This window comes from Alligator mississippiensis, chromosome 11, assembly GCF_030867095.1.
Source record: "Alligator mississippiensis isolate rAllMis1 chromosome 11, rAllMis1, whole genome shotgun sequence".
Classification (NCBI taxonomy): Eukaryota; Metazoa; Chordata; order Crocodylia; family Alligatoridae; genus Alligator; species Alligator mississippiensis.
In genome coordinates this window covers 60,915,809-60,936,604 of record NC_081834.1, presented here as the reverse complement: position 1 = coordinate 60,936,604, position 20,796 = coordinate 60,915,809, and the positions used below count along the sequence as shown (strand labels likewise).

The 20,796-nt window shown below is 46.5% G+C and overlaps 1 protein-coding gene and 1 pseudogene across 1 annotated transcript; both read right to left on the bottom strand.

Moving 5' to 3' along the window:
- Positions 1 to 787: 787 nt before the first annotated feature.
- Positions 788 to 9,343, bottom strand: LOC132243733 (olfactory receptor 2T27-like; annotated as a pseudogene).
- An 8,625-nt stretch (positions 9,344 to 17,968) lies between these two features.
- Positions 17,969 to 18,892, bottom strand: LOC132243732 (olfactory receptor 2D3-like; the record flags this gene model as incomplete). Its single annotated transcript, XM_059714125.1, has 1 exon — positions 17,969 to 18,892. A coding segment is annotated over one exon (924 nt), but the record flags the coding sequence as incomplete, so codon positions are not given.
- Positions 18,893 to 20,796: the final 1,904 nt, after the last annotated feature.

Here is a 20,796-nt window from a genome sequence, read left to right as displayed (position 1 = left end):
ACAGCTCCCAGTGACTGTGGGGTGGGGACTGGAGAGCCTGTTCCTCGCCCACCTCTGCGATCTAGGAGCTGGGTGGGGAACAAGCTCTCCAGTCTGTCCCCACCCAGCTCTGTGATCATGATGCTGAGCAGGGAACAGGTTCTCCAGCCCCTGCTCTCTGAACTGTCCTGTTCAAACACTTAACTCCCAAGGTCTGAAGCGCAGGGGTTGCCCAAGGACACTATGGTCCCCAGTGCCCTACTTTGGTCAGTGTGGCCTAGCTTATTGCAGGGAGGATCCTATGTCTCCCCTTGGTATTCCAAGACTGCCTGGTATTTAGTCTGGGGGCACTGTTTAACCCAAGACACATTTCAATTCAACTACCTTCCTCTTCCTCGAACTATGTTTTAGCTAGTCTCATAGCCAGCTCCACTCTCAACAGGCTCATCCGTGAGCGTGCCTGAGGACCACAGACACCAAGGCCTCTTGTTTCTCGCTCTCTCACAGCTCAGGGAGACACACAGGTTGACATATAACACATTTCCCTCTTCAACATCACCACTCAGAAGCAGTTCATGGGGATTTCTTTTCAGGGGCAGATGGAGGAATGATCTGTGTGAACCTAGCACATGGGTTTGTTGGTTTCTTAGGTAAAGTTGGGAATATGAAGGGATAGCCAAGCCTTCACAAAACTCTTCCATTGTTTCTTTGAGAACTAGCACCATAATCCCAGTCTGACAGGAAAACTGTCAAATGTAAAAATATTATATATATATTAACCAATTCAGTTTTCAACATCCTATTTATTTTTAAGAAAAACATCCTTCATTTGATAGATGTCTTGCATTCATTTGTCCTGTTTATTGATCAGCTCCATTTTTTCCAGGCACAAAGATGGGAACGTTGAGCACCATTTTTTTTCATTTGCTCCTGTGCCGTCTCACCCTGGATGGAAAGCTAGCGAGCTCCTTGTTTCTCCCTGTTGCCCTTTTCTGTGATGTTGTTGAAAAACAACGTGAAGTAAGAGAGGAATCAGACATAATGTACAGTGCCTTGCACTTAAAAATAGTGCTTGGGAAGATCTCCTTCTAAGCACTGAGGATCATAGGCTGAAAGAAACCTCACCAGGTCCTGTGGCCCATGTCCCTGCTCCAGCCACGTTCGTCCCTGACTAAACCACCACAGCCAAATGTTGGTCTTCCCTGCTTTTGGACGTTTCCAAGCATGGAGAATCCACAGCTTCTCTCGGTAGCCTCAGCCCTGTGCGACCACTCCCAGTGGCAGATAGTTCCCCTAATCTCCATCTTCCATTTCCCCTGCTCTGGCTTGCGGCCCTTGCTCCTAGTCCTGTCCCTTAGAGCCACAAAGAAAAGCCCATCTCCATTCCCTCTATAATCACTCTGCATGTATTTGAGAAACTATTATACACCCCTCCCCACCAAGTGTATTCTTATCCATCCTAAATAACCCTCGTTCTTTCATACCTTCCTCATAAACTTTTGTCCCAAGGTGCATTTCGGTTGCCCTTCCATTTGTCATATTTCCTGCAGGAGGGATTGGGCCTTGTGCAGGGGCAGCATCAGGGACATACAAAGTTTCAATCCCCCATGAAGTCTTCAGTGTTTGCAAAAATTTGGTTACATTTCCTAAAGCAGAAAAACAGTCATGAAAAAGGAGATGGGTAGGATTTCCTCAAACCTTTTTCTAAGTGTTTAAGTGATACAGTCCAAAATCCCATGACTCTCAGTAGGTCAGAGGCTGTTACGTGACTGACAAATGTTAGCTTCCTTCTAAAGGATCCAGAAAACCCTGCCGACTTAGCCCATGGGAAAGTACAGCTTCTGTCAATTTTGCTGGAAGACTCTGAATATCCCAATCACCTTTTTTAGGGCTCGTAAGACATCCCTGTTGCTCAGGCTGTAGATGAGCGGATTGAGTACTGGGGTGACAATGGTGTAAAAGAGAGCCACAATCTTGTCTTGCTCTGGGAAGTGGTAGGAGCTGGGTCTCATGTACATGAAGATGGCTGCCCCATAAAACATGACCACCACAGTGAGATGGGAGGAGCAGGTGGCCAGAGCTTTCTGCTGTCTGGTTGACTTCATCCTCAGGACCCTGGAGAGGATACAAGCGTAAGAGGCTAGTATAATGGAAGAAGGGATGAGGACCAGGACAAGGATACTCATGAACACCAGAGCCTCATATCGAGAGGTGTCAGAGCAGGACAACTGGAGCAGGGCTGGGACCTCACAGAAGAAGTGATCAATCTCTTTGGAGCCACAGTAGGGGAGAGCCAGTGTAAACACTGTATGAAATCAAGGCATTTACTGATGTTCCCATCCAGACCCCAGCTGATAAAAGAAAGCAGATGTTCCTGGGCATGAGGATGGGGTACTGCAAGGGGATGCAGATCGCTATGTACCTGTCATAATTAGTGTAAGTAGTTAATAGTAAATAACAGTTCTAGCTATGGTTTTTTTAATAAATTATAAAAAAAAATAAAGATAAATAAATACCCAAAAACTAACTCGTTCAGCAAAAACCTGAAATATTCCGACTAGAAATAGCGACAGTGCCACTTGAGAGCTGTAGACGGGATATCCAAGGTCATTGTTCTTCTCTATGGGTCTGGCTTCCTAAGTAAACCTCATTGTCTATGGTTTAAGACCTCTACTCACAAAGGGAAGAGGCGAGAACGTCGAGATGGATTTAGGGAGTCAGTCTGGATGACAAGGTGAGAAATGATGACATCAAGGCATGCTTGGGAGTACAAAAAACTGACCAAAGAGGTTAGAGAAGCTGACTTGACATGGTTTGGCTATATGATGAGGTAGGACAGAAAGACCACTGTATGCATCATCTATAAATTAATCCTTTCTGTCAGTAGGCTGGGAGAACCCCCAAGGCTGAAGCCAAAAGAAAATATTGGAAAAGGGATGACAGATTTGAGTGTCTCACAAGATGATGCAGTGGATCACAAGTGGAGAGCAATGGTACAAGCATCTTGTTAGAATGACTACGAGCGAGTTGCTGACATTCCCTAAAAATTTAAAAGCTGCCATAGTTGCTCAGCCTGGCAGTGCCCAGTACCCCTGCCAGAAGGTGCTCAGTTTGTTGCAATCCAAAGGAATGGTCCCGAGCCCTGTTGAATGAGCCTTGTAGCAAGTGAACAGCACTTCTTGCTTCAAGCGTTCCAGAGAGATGGTATTAATTACTTGGGAGTTACCCAGAAGAATCCATGATCAGAACCATCTTTGTGATGGTACACAATAAAATAATCCAGGAATGTGCTGGTTTGGAATGTAGGGAGAAGCATAATCCATACTCAGTGGATTAATTGTAGGAATGCAACCTCCATGCGCTTTATGCAATTGGCCCATGTTGTGAATTCAGAAAAATCAAACCTGTAAAGTATCTAATTGCTGCAAGAAACTCTGAAATTAAATTTTCTGTGCTTTTGTCCCCAAAAGCTGTCTGCCAGCTCTCTGATCAGATGCTTGACAGTAATTAAAGGTTCATGATTCGTGTAGGGCATTCTCTGCTTTACAGGCAGGAGGTTGTACTGGCTGCAGCATGAACCACAGTCATGAAGAATGGAAACTTCCTTGACTGTGCTGTGATTTTTAAGGACTACGCATTGGGACCAAAACCTAGGTGCTAATAGCTCTAACTTTTAATGCTAAAAAACCCCATAAAAATTAAGTGATGGACACATTGGTTATTTTACTTTCAACTTGTTATGCTATGTAAGGGTTGGGGGCCTGTGGGCACAGCCCTGACAATAAGCTGTTTTTGTCAGCCATGAATAGCAAAGTCACTGCATCTCAGTGTAATTGTAGCCCTTCTCTTTTCAAGCCTTGCCTTCTTATGGAATAAAAACTAACTTCCTCATAGCAATGACTTCTTCAGAGTTATGTACAGGACAAGTCATACAAATCCATTTTTATACAAGTATAAACTTTTTTAAAGCAACACATGAGAATTTGTTTCCAGTTGTAATGTGTTTGAAAGTCATGTGTGCTCAACCCATAGATGAAGAGTTTTCATTAACATTTTTTAATTAAAATATTTTAGATTGAAATATAGATTTTTCTTGGATTTTGGAAATAAAGACATTTTTCCATTTTTATCCTTTTTGGTGTTCTCATTCTTTTTGTTGTTGTTGACAATATAGGAAAATAGATGAGGAATACTCTTTAATACAAATAGTAAATTGTGAAATTAACTTTTTAAAACTTTGTCTTGTTCAAGTATCTTGAAGCTTCATTTTAACTTGAAAGGATTTTACATTGGCATTTTAACACTCTTCCAGTTAGTCATAGGGAGGAAAATAGCATTACTTTCCTCCTTTTTCATACTTTTTACATTTTCCCCAATATTTCAGCATCTCTTTCCTCATTTCTGTACATGGCCAACATTTTTAATTGGAAAGAAGGCTCAGAAACACTAAAAATGTGAAAGGGAGGGTAGGAGGAGGGAAGAACACCAACAACTCAATAGACTATAAATGGGAAAGCGTTTTATTTCATTTTTGATTCTTGAAAGAAACTTAGATATAATTTGCTTGAAACACCAACTATCCTTTAGAAATTAAAGGAAACTTTTCATTATTTCAGTCCTTTGTGACATACTGATGAGCACATGGACACGTTTAATAAATGATAAGATTTTCCTGTAAGCCACTTCATGTTGAACAAGACCATTTTCTAAGCAGGAACCCTTTGGTTGACAAATGATGCTCAGTTCTAATTATCATCTGTTCTTCCATCTCAGTTCAAATGCTCAACTTCAATTTTTGTCCAAGCTACAGATATTATTTCTTAGTCAAGCTGAGCAATAAACTTGTACCTTATTGTAAGCATCATGAAGGAGACAGGAATCTCATACCACAGCCAAAATCCTCTTGATAAATCCTTAGGCTCTTGTGATAGTTGATGTAGATTGGAGTACACCTGTAAACATGAGCAGTAAGACTGACACAAGGGAGCTTGGACTGCAGGCAGGAAGTCCACCACAGCTATTTTTATGAATATTCTGTAAAACTGAAAATATTTTCAGTGGGTTAATCTCCATGCACACTCTGGCTATGGACAGATGTAACATTTGAAGTGCAAATCACTTTCCAGGAGATTGCACTAAACGCCAAGCTATAAAATGGTCTGTCTTGGTCAACCTCCTCCCATTTTGTTGCAACTCGTCAATGGTGCAACCATACAGTTCAGAATGCAACACTCGGAGCCAACCGGGGTGCCTAACTGCACCTGTACTCTCTTCCACTTCCACCGATTCCAGGAATGCAAGTACAGTCCATGCAAACCCCAGAATGCTTTAATGGAAGAGGACTGTACACATTGACTGGTTGACAGTGAAATTAAGTGTATGGCAAGAAGTGCTGCCCACTCTTGCTCAAGATCTTGGTAGTTAGGGCATTTATGTAGCTGACTGGAGACCTTGGTTGCAGACCTCTCACATCCTAAGGGGGATTTGAAGCCATAGCTCCTACTTCCTATGACAGTGTCTTAATAGGCAGCTTGGAAAGGATCCTTCTCACTTCCTATTAAAGCTGGGCCACTGGACAGGCAAGAGTGAGATGGCCATGGGGCCAGAAGGAGAACAAGCAAAAACTTAATGGCCCAGCGAGCTGGAGGAAGGGACTCCTGGGTTCTAGCTCCTGCTCCCAATACTGGTTATGTATTTTAGTCGATAACTATTTTAACAGCTGCTGCTGGATTTGCAGCAGGGCTCAGGATCCCTGCAAGGGCAAAGCAGGAAAGTTTACAGAAAGTTGTTGCTTGCCAGAGCATATACACGTTTTTGATTGGCTCCGGAGGCAGGAGAGGGGAGGGAACTCAGCCCCAAGGATTCAGCCAGGCTCAGAGAAGGGAAGGTGCAGGGACCACAGAGCTTGGGGAGGAGGATCCTGCAGCCTGCCTGTGAAGTGAACCAGCACTTAGTGATGGGGAGAAGATAACCAACCTGGGATCCTTTTTCTCTCCATGAGGCAGAGGGACCTGTGTGAAGGAAAAAGGGTGATCCCACAGACAGCTGGAGCAGAGGAGAGCTGCTCTTCCCCATGCAAAGAGCAGGACTTTCTGAAGCAGCAGCACCAGCCACGGTTACTGTGTTGCCAGTGTGGAGAGCTGATATCTTGTTAACCCTGTGTGCTCCTCCTGAAAGTCACTGGAGTCCGAAGGTTTAAGCTGAGGAGTTGTACTGAGGGTGTCTTGAATTCAATTTGTATAGAGCGTTTTAGTTCATTGATACCTACCTTTGACAATTAGACTCTTGATATCCTGTCCTATTAACCTCATTCACTTGTTGGCTGTTTTATAAATAATAAACTGTGTAAACAGTTAAACTGCATGTACTCCAGTGTGTGGGGAAACCACAAGAAAGCACTCCACCGAGAGGTGGCCCCAGCCTTAGGGGCTGGGAGGATGGCCGAGGCTCTTTGACACCCCAGGACCCTGAATCCAGATGTGGCCACGGGTAGCGCCACGGCTAGGGTTACACTATATAATGCAAAATGCATAAACAGTGCAGGAAGAAAGCAAGAGGACCCGAGTCTGCAACCTAGTAGCTAGGGCATTCAGATGGGAGGGGGAAATCAACTGAGAGGGGTTCCTGTGCTGCTGCCAGGAATAGAAACCCCTAATCCTGCCCGACTCATGTCTCCCACTATGCGGACAAGTGCCCACATCACAAGGGGTGAGGAAGGGGAGCGTGTCTTCCTTCTCCACCATTTCTCCGTCAGGTGCTCTGGTGCCATGACTAGTGCCTTCCCTGCATGAAACCCAGTGGCGACATGTAGGGGGTGCACATGCAACCCCCCACCCCGAGAGTGCAGGTGCACCCCCCGACAGGCCACACTCCCCACTTAGGCAACAGGCGGGAGTACCGGTGTCCCCCCTGCAAGCACTGGCTGGGGAGTGGGAGTGCCGGATGAAGCACCGTGGCCACTTCCCTGTCAGCATGCCTGGCTGCAGGGGGACCTTCCCCCTTGGGTGGCGAGAGTCATGGGGGGGGCACATGTCCCCCCCTAACTAAGGTGGCACTAATCACCCATGATGAAACCCAATAGAGCACCTCCTCACTCAGTGAGGAGGAGCAGCTTGGTTTGTGACCTGACAGAAGTGTAATAAGCTGTCCACAGGTCTGCCTGTTGCTAGAACGTGGGAAGGCAAACTTTAAAGGGTTGTGGAGTCTCAAAATATTGAGAACCACTGGTTAGGCTATGATTAAGGCTATACCATACCTCTTACCTGATGAGGGGAGTAGAAGGACGTTACAGTCCTATATGGACTCCTATATTCATGCTGGGTAGAATGAATAGGAGTAGGGCTACTTATACATTTAATCCCTTCCTAAAGCATGAGGGTGGATCTGTTGGGGGGAGAGCTAGGAGTGGGACACTGGGTATATCTGTATTCCCCAAAGAACATTTCTGTTTCCCTTCTTTTTCTCCCCACTTGTGTACCTTGCCCTCCATTTCTTTGTTTGCAACAAAGAAGGGGGAAACATGAGAGAATTTTTTTTTCTAAAAATAGAAAACGGGGGGGGGGGGGGGGAGGGAAAACCATCTATCCAATAAAAATACAATTGGAAAACTGATTTTTATTTCCAATTTCTGAAAGTCAACACAAATGCACATTTAAATCTAGTTCTCTTGAAAGGCTAAATATCCCCTCAAAAATGAAACACTTTTCTCCCCTGTTGTTGCAATTATATTTTATAATTTCCCCATGAAAAAAAAAAAATGAGAGAAAACATCTGTTTTCTTCTCTGAAATACTTCCTAGGTCAACAAAAACATTTTTGGTTCTATTGTTGATCATGCTGAACTGGTATCTACCAGCCCAGTTGAGAAATTTAACTGTAAAATATATTTCATACATATCATTGTACACCTGGAAAACTCTTACTGGAAAACCAGGAAGGGCTGGGCTAAATACTTGCCACCCTGCAATTATACATAACCTCTGGCACCTTTTATTATAAGGAAGAGGGAGCTTCCGAAGACGGAGCCCCAAGAGAGAGGGAAGTGTATCTTCACCCCACGGCATTCGGGTGTATCATGAGTGATGAGCGGGTTCTGTTTAGGCCCCTCGAGACTGTGTCCCTCGCCAGAGTCAACCCGGCAGGCGCAGGAAACCCAGCCCTCACCCAGGAGCATGCCTGTTGCTCGCTATGTGCTTGGGAGAGTGAGGAACGGTGCCAATCGACCGGTTCACCCCCTTTATGATGGTGTCTAGATTGAGGGGTTGCAAGCTTCTATCCGAGCTCCGCGAAGATCTGGAGATGGAGGAACGCGCCGCAGATGAGAGGGTAGCCCCGAGGTATGGCAAGGGGAGAATGTTAACTGCAACTTTTCGTACTGCAACTGATCTAATGCAGAAAAATGCAAGTTTGAGAGCCCAGCTGCGTATGGCCGTTCAAGCGGTCAAAGAAGTGGCTGCGAAAGAAAATCTTGAGACGCCACTCCAAGATGGCGCCGAGCAAGAGGGAGACCACGTGGAAGAACTGGAAGATAAGGGTGGAGCTTTGGAAGAGCACGCGAGAGTTCGGCCGGCGACCCCGCATCCCTTCCGGCGACCACGCCTTCTTGCCGACGGGAGGCAGCATCGAGCGGAGGAGTGCATCCGCCCCTCCTGCCTGAAACAATAACAGCATCGACTCCCGCAGAAGCAGTTCGTCCTAGAACAACCACCAGTCGAGTTGCCACTGCCTATGACGCTCGCACCAGAACTGAACGACAGGAGTTGTGCAGAGAATCAAGAATCCAACCTGAAGAAACTCTAGCTGTATGGTTGGGACGTCTGGTTGTGGAACTTGGGTCCGACCTGCTGAACTGGGAAGAAGCAAGCTTCTCGTCTTCTACTCCACGAAGCTTGTCTGACCATGTCACTGACGTCGACACGGTGACGTTTAGCGTTCACTGGCCTATTCCGCTTCTAGCGCTTGTTGCAGGACTGATTGGTCAAAAAGCCCACGCATGGCATGACGGACGGCCAGAACATACCGGCGCAGAGCAACTTATGCTAGCGATTATCGGAGTCTCGTATTGTGCCTGGAATCCCAGGACGTGTGCGCTGGGACTGACACCACTTCAGCAAATAAGACCATGGCCTCACCGTCATCTACAAAACCCTGGAGCCGTTCCAGTAACCGTTCACAGCATAGATAGTTGTCTTGAGGTTTATGGGCGAAAGAACATCGTTGTCCTTTGGATTCTGCTTAACCCAATGGTTAATCAACCTGTGGGTAATCTTCTTCGTCAGTTGTCATGACTGTGTATCCTGATGGAGCCAAGAATATCCAGCGATCAGGAACATCGATACCTGATCGAGGCTCAAGGCGCAAGACATCTTGAATCCGATCTCCCACCGTTGCCACAGAGAACACCAGAGGAGCGATTCATGTTTGGATTTCTCCTACATCGTTCTGGACTCAGTAAACGGCAACTTCGGATTTTAGGGGACGCAGGCCAATGGCAACTGGCGTACGAGTTAGGTTTTCATTATTTAGAAGAACTGGATGACGTACACTCAACAAGACGAAAGCGTTGAGGATTCAAGAGAGGGTTGTCCAGAGTAGAGTTGTGTCCAAACACCTGTATTATATGTTTTAGGAGTGATAGTGAGTTTAATTGACCGCCTTGTCGTGTGGTTCCATGTGAATTTTGTAAATATTAGTGAAATGACTGTTTTAAGAGAATTCTTTTCACAGATCCGGAATTCAGAGCGCGTGGCGGAGAGAAGCCCCAAGAAGGACGACATCATCGAAGAAGTGAGGGCTTGACGCACGACTCCACCATGACACCCAATGAAGCCCTGATAGTTCAATTCTTTGTTATGAACCTGATTGTGTGTGTGTGTGTGTGTGTGTGTGTGTGTGTGTGTGTGTGTGTGTGTGTCGGCTATTGTTTGATTCGGTCCCTGGAGGACGAACTTCTTATGTTGTCTGATTTTGTGTTTACCCATTTAGTTCAACAACCCGTTGTAAGAGCTACTGGCGACCTGAATGACGAGCATGTGGTATAATTCAGCTGTGCCTTCAGCAAGGGGAGGCGGGGGGGGATGTCATGACCCAATGATTGTGCGTGCGCTTCGGCACTGCAGAATTATTTCCCGCCACATGGAGCTTTCTTTGCATGGTGCAGATCTCAGTTGCACAGAGAAGACCCCGGTGCAAAGGAGTTCCCACCACACACATGCAAATTCGTACCTCATTATTGGCTGTTTCTAAATTATTCCCACGTGGCGGCTAGCGATTGGCTTGCTAGCTGTACAAGAGGCTTGAGCAGTTTCCGCCCAAGCCGGAGATCTCCGAGACTCTCAGGAGGATCCTGAGAAGCCCAATTCCGAGAATTGCGGGAGAAATCTGAGAGAATTCCGGCAAGGAGTCCACGATTACCTCGTGGACTTCTACGTAAATCTCGGACCGACTGGTGGTCTGATCGGCTACCAAGAATCACTCCCCGTCACCGAACCATCCCAACGTATCCTACCCTGCGCGCTCGTCGAGAGTCATATTTCGGACTCTCATTTCGTTCGTTATCCAGAGCTCTGTTCGTTTTGTGGAGCCTAGCAAACTCCGTTTGTGTGCAGCTTTGGTGGAGCCTAGCAAACTCCACGTGTGTTCATCTGTAACAGAAAGACTTGCTTGCGTTGCAGCCTGCACCGCGACCACCTATGGTGTAAGTAAAGTTTTCTTTGTTCAACCGCTACGAGTCCGTGCCTAATTCTAGTCCATCGTGCCTGCTTTCCCTGCCCACGTGCCCGGGCTGCTGGCCACAGCCCCTCGGCCCCGACATGATTCAGTTATTCCTTACCAGTACAGAAGGACTGAGAGTGGCTCGGATACTGACTGCTACACTGCCGAGAACTCCAGTTAGAAGGGGCAAAAAGACTGTGAAGGCTGGAAAGGATGAATTCAGTTGGTCTTTATCCATGAATTTGAAGTTTACTTGTGGGAACATGACAGCACTCATGAACACGCATGAAAAACAGTTATTATGGCTATGCTCCCTCCCCGAGCATCCCTCAACAATTTTTGACCACCTCAGCTGAATTCAAGGACTGTGTCAAGGCTTTCAACAGCACTATTAAAATTGTATCCCACATGGAAATAGCCAAGAAGTGTAACCCAAAATATGACAGTGATGTTTGTTCTCCCCAAAATTCGTGCTGCCATGTTTAAATAAAAGGAACCATTTGTGGGGGAAATTAATTGAAAGAGAGATGGAGAAGTGGGGTGAGAGAGGAAGATGATGGAGAAAGAAAAAAAAACCAAACCCATCATGTGAAACAAGAAACAGAGCTGAATACCAGTAACTTGATCAAGAAAGCTGTGCCGTGTTCTTCTACAAAAGGCCCCAGAAAAAAAAGGCTATTCATCAGAAGTGTCCATGTTTCAACTCAAATGATCAAAGTTCCACACAAACTTCTCCTAGACAAATCAGGGAAACATGGACTAGGTAAACTTACTGCAGGGTGGATAGACACCTGAATTAAAAGCTGCAAGCAAAAAGTAATTATAAATGGATCGATGCTGGAACAGCAGGAGGTTTTGAGCAGTCTTACAACTGCATCCTGCATCCAGTGCTGCTGAAAAGGAGTATTAATGATTTGAATGCAGGGACAGAGAGCTTTCTGAGCAAATTTTCAAATGGCTTGAAACTGGAAAGGATTGCAAACACCCTGGAAGGAGCAAAATTCAGAAAAATCTTCATAGATCGGTGATCTGGACTAGAAACAACAGAATGAAGTTCAAAGCAGACCAAGTCAAAGCACTACAGCTGAGGAAAAACAATTGAAAGCACAAATAAAGAACAGGAAAAACTGGCTGGATGGCAGCACTGCTGAGAAGAGTTGGTGTTTTGGTGGATACTGTGATCCAGTCTGAATCAACAACGTGATGTAGCTGCATAAAAGTGTCTAAGACACAGGAGGTGGTAGTGCCGCTCTAATCAGTGGTGGATAGGCCTCATCTAGAGCACTGGGGGACAACCTTTTGGGCAAGTATGCCACAAAATTACCCCCACACCCTCCCCACCTGCCAGTCCTCTCCTGCTGCTCAGTCTGTTATCCTGCTTTCTGTTCCCAGGCCTGTGTTTCCCTGCCTGATCTGCTGCTCTGCTTTCTATTTCCTTTCCTGTGCTCCTTGCCCAGTTTGCTGCTTTGTTTTTTGCTCCCTGCCCTATCTACCACTGTGCTTGCTGCCTGTCCCCCCCTGATCTGCCACATGCCACATAGAGGCCACCCACCGCACTTGTGGCACACATGTCATAGATTGGTCACCCCTGATCTGAAGGCTTGTATGCAGTTCTGGGCATTTTCAAAAGGATGTGGAGAAGCTAAAGAAAGCCCAACAAAATAATAAAGGGTTTGAAAGGGAAGCTCTACAAAGAGAGGCTGAGAAAAATAAGCATGTTTAGCTTGCAGAAAAAGCAACTGAAGGGAGGCAGAAGAGCGGTTTTCAAATGTCTGAAGGGTTGGTAATGAATGAAATCAAAACAGAGGGCAAGTCAAATAGCAATGGCTTGAAATTGCAGTAAAGTCAAATGAGTTCATTTCAGAATTAGGAAAAGTGTCTGTTGTTGCTGAAACAGTGGAACAGACTGAAGCAGGACGGCTTTGGTTGACCACTGTTGTCTAACTGTAGTTATAATTGTCTCTCTCATCTAAATTTGAGTGGCCACAGTCTGGAACGGGCTCCCAAGGGAGGTGGTGCTCTCCCCTACCCTGGGGGTCTTCAAGAGGAGGTTAGATGAGCATCTAGCTGGAGTCATCTGAACCCAGCACTCTTTCCTGCCTATGCAGGGGGTCGGACTCGATGATCTATTGAGGTCCCTTCCGACCCTAGCATCTATGAATCTATGAAATTCAAGTTCCTGACTTATATTTTTTGGTCGATACCAGGCTTAGGACAGCATCAGAGTTTTGAATTCCTGATTGTCAGTTCCAGATCTGCCACCTCACTTGAGCCAGTTCAGGACTACCAGTGGCAGAGCCTCATCTTGCCCCTGTGTGCCAGGGAAGGCACTCCTAGGCTGGGCAGTGCCGGGTATGGGGCAGGGAAAGCATGGGCTCTGGGTGCAGGGGTTGCACATCCTCACAGGCAGATGTGAGAGCTGTGGCACCTGTGTTGGGTTCAGTGTCCAGGGGGAGCGAGGGGGACATGACAGCTGGCTCCAGCCCTGCCCAGAACAGGCTGAAATCATAGTACGTGCCCCCCTGCAAACATTCAGAACACGTTCTAACATTTAATACGGCCCGGTAATGGTTACTGTCATCTCAGATAAAACATGCGCTCAAAGTTTGATGTGACGGGGCTCTAAGGGTGACGGTCTATTCCTCCTGGGTCATCTCAGTGGCTGTTTGTGCTCATCTGTGTGGCACTTCAGATGCTTACACGCCCAGGGAATTCTGTTCCTGAACATGTCTTTAGAGTGACCGCCTTTTCAAAATGCAAAAGAGGGACACATGAGGCCAGTGGCCAGGTAGGGGTGTCATGTGGTGCCACCCCACTACCTGCCCTGACCCCCGCAGAGCGGAGCACATCTCCCCCATCCACCCCCGTGCTGTCACTGCTGCTGCCAGCCCAGGGGAACAGGTTGCCCACAGCCCCCGTGCCACCCACCTGAGTGCACACAAAGCAATAGGGGTGGGCAGGCGGGCAGCAAGAGCCCACCTGCCGACACAGCAGAGTCAGGGGCAGTGTCCCAGCCATCAGGGACAGGTCGCACCACAGCCACCACCCCAGAGGGCACCCTCTGCACCCAGCTGACCCCAGCCCCATTTACTGCTGCTTCTGCAACCTCCTGGCTGCCACCGCCACTGGCGCTGGGCTTGGCACTCGCTCCCTCCAGCACCGTCTTGCAGCTGAACTGCGTCGAGGGAAATCTGGGACAAATGCTGTTCTGCGGTCATTTAGCCAGGACTTGATGTTTACATTTCAGGACTCTCCCATCTAGATCTTTGAACCCCTGAGCTGGCCGCATGTTAATACCTTATAGTGGCTTAAAGCACTCGTTGTTCCATTTACAATTATGAAACTCCAGGGCAGGATTATCTTCAATCCGCCTAATGTTGTTCCTGTTCCATTGCTGTGTAGCCGCTTCCTACAGCTATTCTGCCCAAGTTTAAGTCCACCAGTATCCCAGAATGCAGTGGCTGCTCCTGACTCACGGCAAGCAGAGATGCTGGGGCACAGCAGAGCTGGGCACAGCGCCTCACCCCTTGGGGAGGTTGGGCAGAGTGGTGCCTCCCAAAAGCGGAGGCACGAGAGACAAGCACTACCTGAGCTCCAAAGAAAAAAGCATCAGGCTACATGAAGCTCAGAGCAAGCACGATCCAGGGCAGCAAGCCCGGAGCACACCGGTCTGGCTGAAACAGTCCAGTGGCTCTGTAATGGGAGCAGGGCCGGCAGGCTTAAGTCCTGACAGCCTTGCCCTCAGTGCAGAGCTGCTGAGTTGGTTTCAGTGAGACCAGAGAGCCCCAGGGAAGCTTCTCTCACTGCAACTGATGCAGTGATGGGTACGCTCCGTGTCCAGCAGGACTAGTGAGTGGGTCCTGCTCCAAGTCCTGCCCCTGCTCACCAAACCTCTAGTGGCAAGTCATAACTGTGCAAGTGAATAAGAGTCAGAGCAAACTTCCCTTGCTGCAACTTGAGACTGTTGCTCCTTGTTCTGTTATCTGCCACCACTGAGAACAGGCTAGCTCCATCCTCCTTAGAAGCACCCAGCAGGTAGTTACTGATTGCTATTAAAGCCCCTCTCAGTCTTCTCTTCCCTAAACTAAATAAGCCCAGTTCCCTCAGCCTCTCCTCAGAAGTCATATGCCCCAGCCCCCGACCCATTTTTGCTGCCCTCCACTGGACTTCCTCTAATTTGTCCACGTTCTTTCTGTAGAGGAGAGACCAAAACGTAACACATTATTCCAGATATGGCCTCACCAGTGCTGAATAGAGGGAATAATCACTTTCCTTGACCTCCTGGCAACACTCCTAGCAATACAGCCCAGTATGCCGTTAGCGTTCTTGGCAACAAGGGCACACTGTTTGTTCACATTCAGCTTATTGTCCACTGTAACCCCCAGGCAATTTTCTGCAGAGCTGCTGCCCAGCCAGAAGGCCCCCAGCCTGTAGTAGTGCATGGGACTGTTCCGTCCTACGTGCAGGACGTGGCACTTGGTGCTGTTGAACCAGATGAGATTTCTTTTGGCTCAGTCCTCCAATTTGTCTCGGTTATTGTGAATTCTAGACCTACCCTCCAGCATATCTATTATTCCCCACAGCTTGGTGTCACCTATGAACTTGCTGAGGGTGTACTCTGTGCCACCTTCCAGGTCATTGACGAACATATTGAACAAAACCAGCCCCAGGATCGACCGCTGGCATACTCCACTTAATCCTGGCTGCCAACTAGACATCAAGCCATTATTACTACCCTCTCAGCCTGATGCTCCAGCCAGTTTTCTATCCACCTTACAGTCTACAGTACCTGGGCAGGCTGGATAGAGTGGTGCTGTAGGCTAGATCCAGCCTAAGAGCTGTATGCTTGACATCCCTGATCTAAAGTGGCATCCACTAAAAAGCTAATACCTCCCTATACAAGGCTTTTACAGATACATCATGAAGTTGGAGAAGGCATATGAAAAATTAACAAAGACCAGTGCACTGAATATGTAATGTAACCAACACTGGAATTATATATGTAGGAAATAATTACCTGTGATGTCTCTTTTTTATATTGTGTAAAAAGAAGGAGTTAGTCTACTGGTGTTTCTACTGCAGCATCCTTAGGGTAGCGTATGTGCCCTTTCTGAGAAAACACAACTTGAAATATACATTTCTTGGTTCACTAACCAGTTGAGGTTTTCTTGTATTTTCCTTTACTTTGAGCTCTCTTGCTTGCAAATGTCATCCATGCACAAGCACCAATAATGAAGTTCAAACGATGCCCCAAACTTGTGCAACATTACTTAAAGTAGTTCATTTTGAGATTACAAAACACTTTTTATTTTCATTTCAAGTTTTGCATTTGCATTTTTCCCCATCATTACCACTACCTTGAATTGCAAAAAGGAGGAAATGTAAAAGGTGAAAAATTGACCTTTTATAATAGCTAGTACACTTGGAAAACATTTTTTTCACCTGGCAATTATGAAATTATGTTTCCTGTTTTAATAGCCCAAGGATATGCATAACAATCATCTGGAATAACTCTGCAGTAAATAAAGATATCACCCTCCAAAACCCTTGCCTTTCACGTAATTCCTAGATCATCATGGTTGCAACATCACAAATACCTGGCTGCAACATCACAAGTGGCTGCAACATACAAATACCAAATATTTGTGCCATTTTTAGCAAAAGTCTCAGAAACCAACTAGAATAAACTGAACCAATATATTAATGGACATTTCTCTTTTCATGAAGTTCAGCTTCATTAATGTGTTTCCCTCTTCAAGAGCACAAAAAAAAGACTAGGTACCATGCTGCTCCTGTTCTGAGAAGTTATGTCTGAACAAATACAAAACCAATAAACACAGAAAGTTGCACCACTTTGGTTACACGTTTAGTAACTGCGGTCTAACTTCGTACATGGGCACCATTGCATTAATTTGAACATGCCTTGTGTCCGTGCAGCAGTTTCCTCCTATTATAAAACCAGGTAAGTTCTGGGTGGGCAGAACCCTGTCAATGAACTATATATCTTGTTGGGTTCTTAGCAGAAGGGTGAATTTCAGCCTTGGGGGAACAAAGAAGGACATATATTGCTTCCAACACCAACTCAGGCTCTCCAGAGTTTGCTTTCAGTATAAAGCCTTGGCCCCAGTAGCTGTACCTGCCCAGTTATATTGTGCCATAATGGGTGCATCTACACCTGACCCTTGGCACTACCAGGGGCGCTCTCCTGGATAATGTCATCCCACCAAGTCTCATGCGATAAACCCAGAAATGAAGCAGTGAAGCCACTGTGAGACCACCCACCTTAGCAGCCTGCAAGCATATCAAAGAGAGACATTTTGAGAGTGGCTGGTGTTGGTTTGTGAGGACAGAGCATATACTGACAGAAGAGGCTTTATCACCAGACTGGCTACACAACGTCTTTGAACAACTTCAGTCAAAGCTGGGAAAAGCCCTCTTTTGGAAGCATTTCTGGGTGTGTCTACACATTCATTAATGCTCAGTAGTTACTGCACATTTAATTTAGTACTTGCTTAATGAAGTACTAGCTAAACATGCAGAAACTAGAGGAACTGTGCAGGAGTGCCAGCGAATGCCTTTTTAGTGACACTACTGCACAGTAGCCGAATAAGACTGCACAGGAGCGTATTAGCACTGTCCATGCTGTGATGCACTACTGCGCAGTGTTAGTAGGCTGCTGTGCACTAAGTGTCTTGTGTAGATGCACCCCCTGTGTCCTAAAGAGGGATTTTGCTTATGATTATTTCGCATCCCCAGCCAACATGGCTACACTGGCAAAAATGTGACCTTACCTAAGTCTAAAAGAGATGACTGCAGTAGTGATTTTCATATGTCCTGAGAGTTTCTCTGAAAATGTTCTACCACTTGAATAACGATTCAAATCATTTAACCTGAGTGGATCAAGCCTGAGGATCAGTGTGGTTCACAGGCATAACCAGTCAGGACTCCTGGGTTTTGAAGGTAGACTTTTATCTTTCTGAAAGTTTTATTGTCAGTCTGACCCAGATCTAGGTGATCTGATTTGCAGTCCCCGTGACTCTAGCCTGTAAGATACAATTTCTCTCTCATTTTGAAGAAGACAATCCAACAGTACTGACTCCCATCCCCACCCTGCCCTCATTCATGAGACCTTTGTACTTTCCAGGAATGGAGAAATAGCCAGACGTCCTGACTTTTTTCTCCACTGGCTATAAGTCACTAAACCCCACTCCCCTCCCAGACCAGGATCCAGAACCGAGGAGCTGGGAGCCACAGGACCATTCCTCCTCCACTGTAACTCAGTGGTCCGTCTTGCCCGTCATTTTGAGTACGGCTCCTTTGACCTCCTTGTTCCTCAGGCTGTAGATAAGAGGATTCAGGAGGGCAGACACAACATTGTACAAGAGTGAAAACGTTTTGTCCCGCTCGGGTGAGTAGCTGGAGGCTGGGCGCACGTACATGAACATGGCAGCACCGTAGAAGAGAGTCAGAACCGTGATGTGTGAGGTACAGGTGGAGAAGGCTTTGATCTTCCCCTCAGCTGAGCTGATCCTCAGGATGGCTTCCAGGATGAATACATAGGAGATTAGGATCAAAGACAGTGGGGTGAGGAGCAGTATAACTGCCATCACAAAAATCACCAGCTCAGTGAGGTGTGTGTCTGCAGAAGCCAGCTTCAAGATGGCTGGCACCTTGCAAAAGAAGTGATTGATTTCATTGAAGCTGCAATAGGGTAACCTCATGGTGAAGCCTGTGTGAATCGTTGCAGAGAGGAAGCCAGATACCCAGGAGCTGATGGCCATCTTGACACAAACTGACCTGTTCATGATGACCGTGTATCGCAGAGGGTGACAAATGGCCACATACCGGTCATAGGCCATTACAGCATAGAGTATACATTCAATTATCCCCAGACAAAGGAAGATGTACATCTGCGCAACACAGGCAGTATAGGCAATACTTTTCTTTGTGGAGAAGAGGTGGACCAGCATCTGGGGTACAGTGGTGGTGGTGTAGCCGATGTCTACAAAGGAAAGGTTGGCCAGAAAGAAGTACATGGGTGTGTGAAGACGGGAGTCATTAATGACAAGTGTGATGAGGAGGCTGTTCCCAAAGAGGGTCGCCAGGTAGATAGTTAGGAAGAGCACAAACAGCAGCAGCTGCGTCTTGGGCTGGCTGGAGAACCGCAGCAGGATGAACTCCGACACCGAGGTGCTGTTCCCTCAGAGAGATTCCTCATCACGTCCGACCTAGGAACAAAAGGGAGCAATAAGAAAAGCAATTACTCAGAAGGATACAGTAGAAAAAGGCTAGATTCTGTTGTTGTTTGCACCCCTGATAGCAGACAGCTGCATGACTACGGATTTGGGCACTTATGCACAGTTTGAAATTCACCTCTGGGCTTGCAATTATGCAAATGTCCATTAAGCATACTGACTACTCACAAAGGGCTCTTTCATGGTTTAACTGCACAGCTGAAGCACTCACTCAGTGATCAGGAGTCTTTGGTGCTCAGCCTGCCCTTAAGCTGGGGATTGGAATCTGCATTTCCCACTGGTACTAGCCCATAGCCTGATGCGGCTCTAGCCACCAAGCTACCAGATAGTACAATGCAGACACGTGTCCAGCCTCTCCAATCCTGCTGGCCCACGAAGCAGCCAAGAGACCTAGGAAACCAGAAGAAAGCCAGCTAGCTAAAAAATGCAGTGGTCAGTGAGGTGGCTGCTTTCCTGGATGGGAAGAAAGCAGCCGGTGAAGAAATTTTCCCAGTGCTATTTATCAGCTCAAGGGTAGATGGAAAATACTCTAGACAATGCTGAGAGGCACTGGGTAGGAAGTTTAAACTGGGGTCTCCTGCTTCTTGGGTTAATAGCCTAATAACTAGGTTTGGGGGTTAAAAAAGGAAGGAACTTCCTTCAGGACAGTACACATGGAGGGCAATTCCATCCCCCATTTCTGTAGGAAACAGAATTGCAAACTCTGCACAAGTTCCCAAAGCTGCAGTTACACAGCTGCATACATGCCATTTAGCCATGCAAAGCAAAGCAGGAATAAGCCCAAGGAGACTACAGCCTCTCTCTAAGTAACTAACTCCCACTTAGCAATGGGTCCCAGCTTCCCAGCAGCCCATTTCAGTTCTGAGGTACTGAGGTATCAGGTGGATGAAGTGCCAGACATGCCATAGTTAAGGCAATTTTTCCTTTGCCAACAAAGTTCAAACCCTTGCCACAGCAGATGCTGGACATAGATAGGCAGCTCCTATTCCAAAGAGCTCACTCTCTCAACTGACAGCAGTCAAAGGATGAGAGAGGAAAGAAACACACAAAGTCACTAGTACAGCTGCAAGCAGCATCCTAGTCTCCAATGTCCCATTCCAGTGCCACTCCTCTCAGTCATTTCCCTGAGGCAAATTTAGCTGGTGGGGACAGATGCTGCATTAATGTTTTCTACTATTCTTGGATTTTTTTTCACATCTGGACCTTGGCTGAAGCCTCATGAGGCACTCAGATACCATGATGATGGTGCCTGGGCAAATGGGCACACAATCTGATAGAAAGGCAGAATGTCAGACACAAAAGTCTATCAGGTCATTTAGAGATGTCTTTTCAGAAAAATGTACACATACATTGAATAACTACAAAAGAATGAATACAACCTTGTCCCGCATCATCCTGAAAAAGTTCTTCTTCCTAGATTCAAGGGCTTGTCCGGTGATCTCTTTTATTGGACCAACGGCATATCTGGAAGAAATGTCAGAGAAACTTGATTTTGTGCCCAAAGGCTTGTCTAACAGCTCTTTCAACTATACAGTAGTTGGTCCAGTAAAAGAGATTACCAAAAAAGACTTTGCTTTTCACATATCCTGGACTACTGTAGCCACAACAGCACGCCAGGTCTTCCTAGAGCTATTTGAGAAAGCATATATGCCTTGAAAAAACTGTGGCTATTGCTTCATTTAAATGATTCATTAATTTGTTCGTGAATTCCTCCAAAAATCATGCTATTTACTGCTGAAGGAAAAAAAACCCAGACTACCTGGGAGTGACTACATGAGACACTACATCATTGTTGTGACGAGTTATGGCAATGCAGCATTGGCAGGCACAAACCGTGATGCCAATGCTGC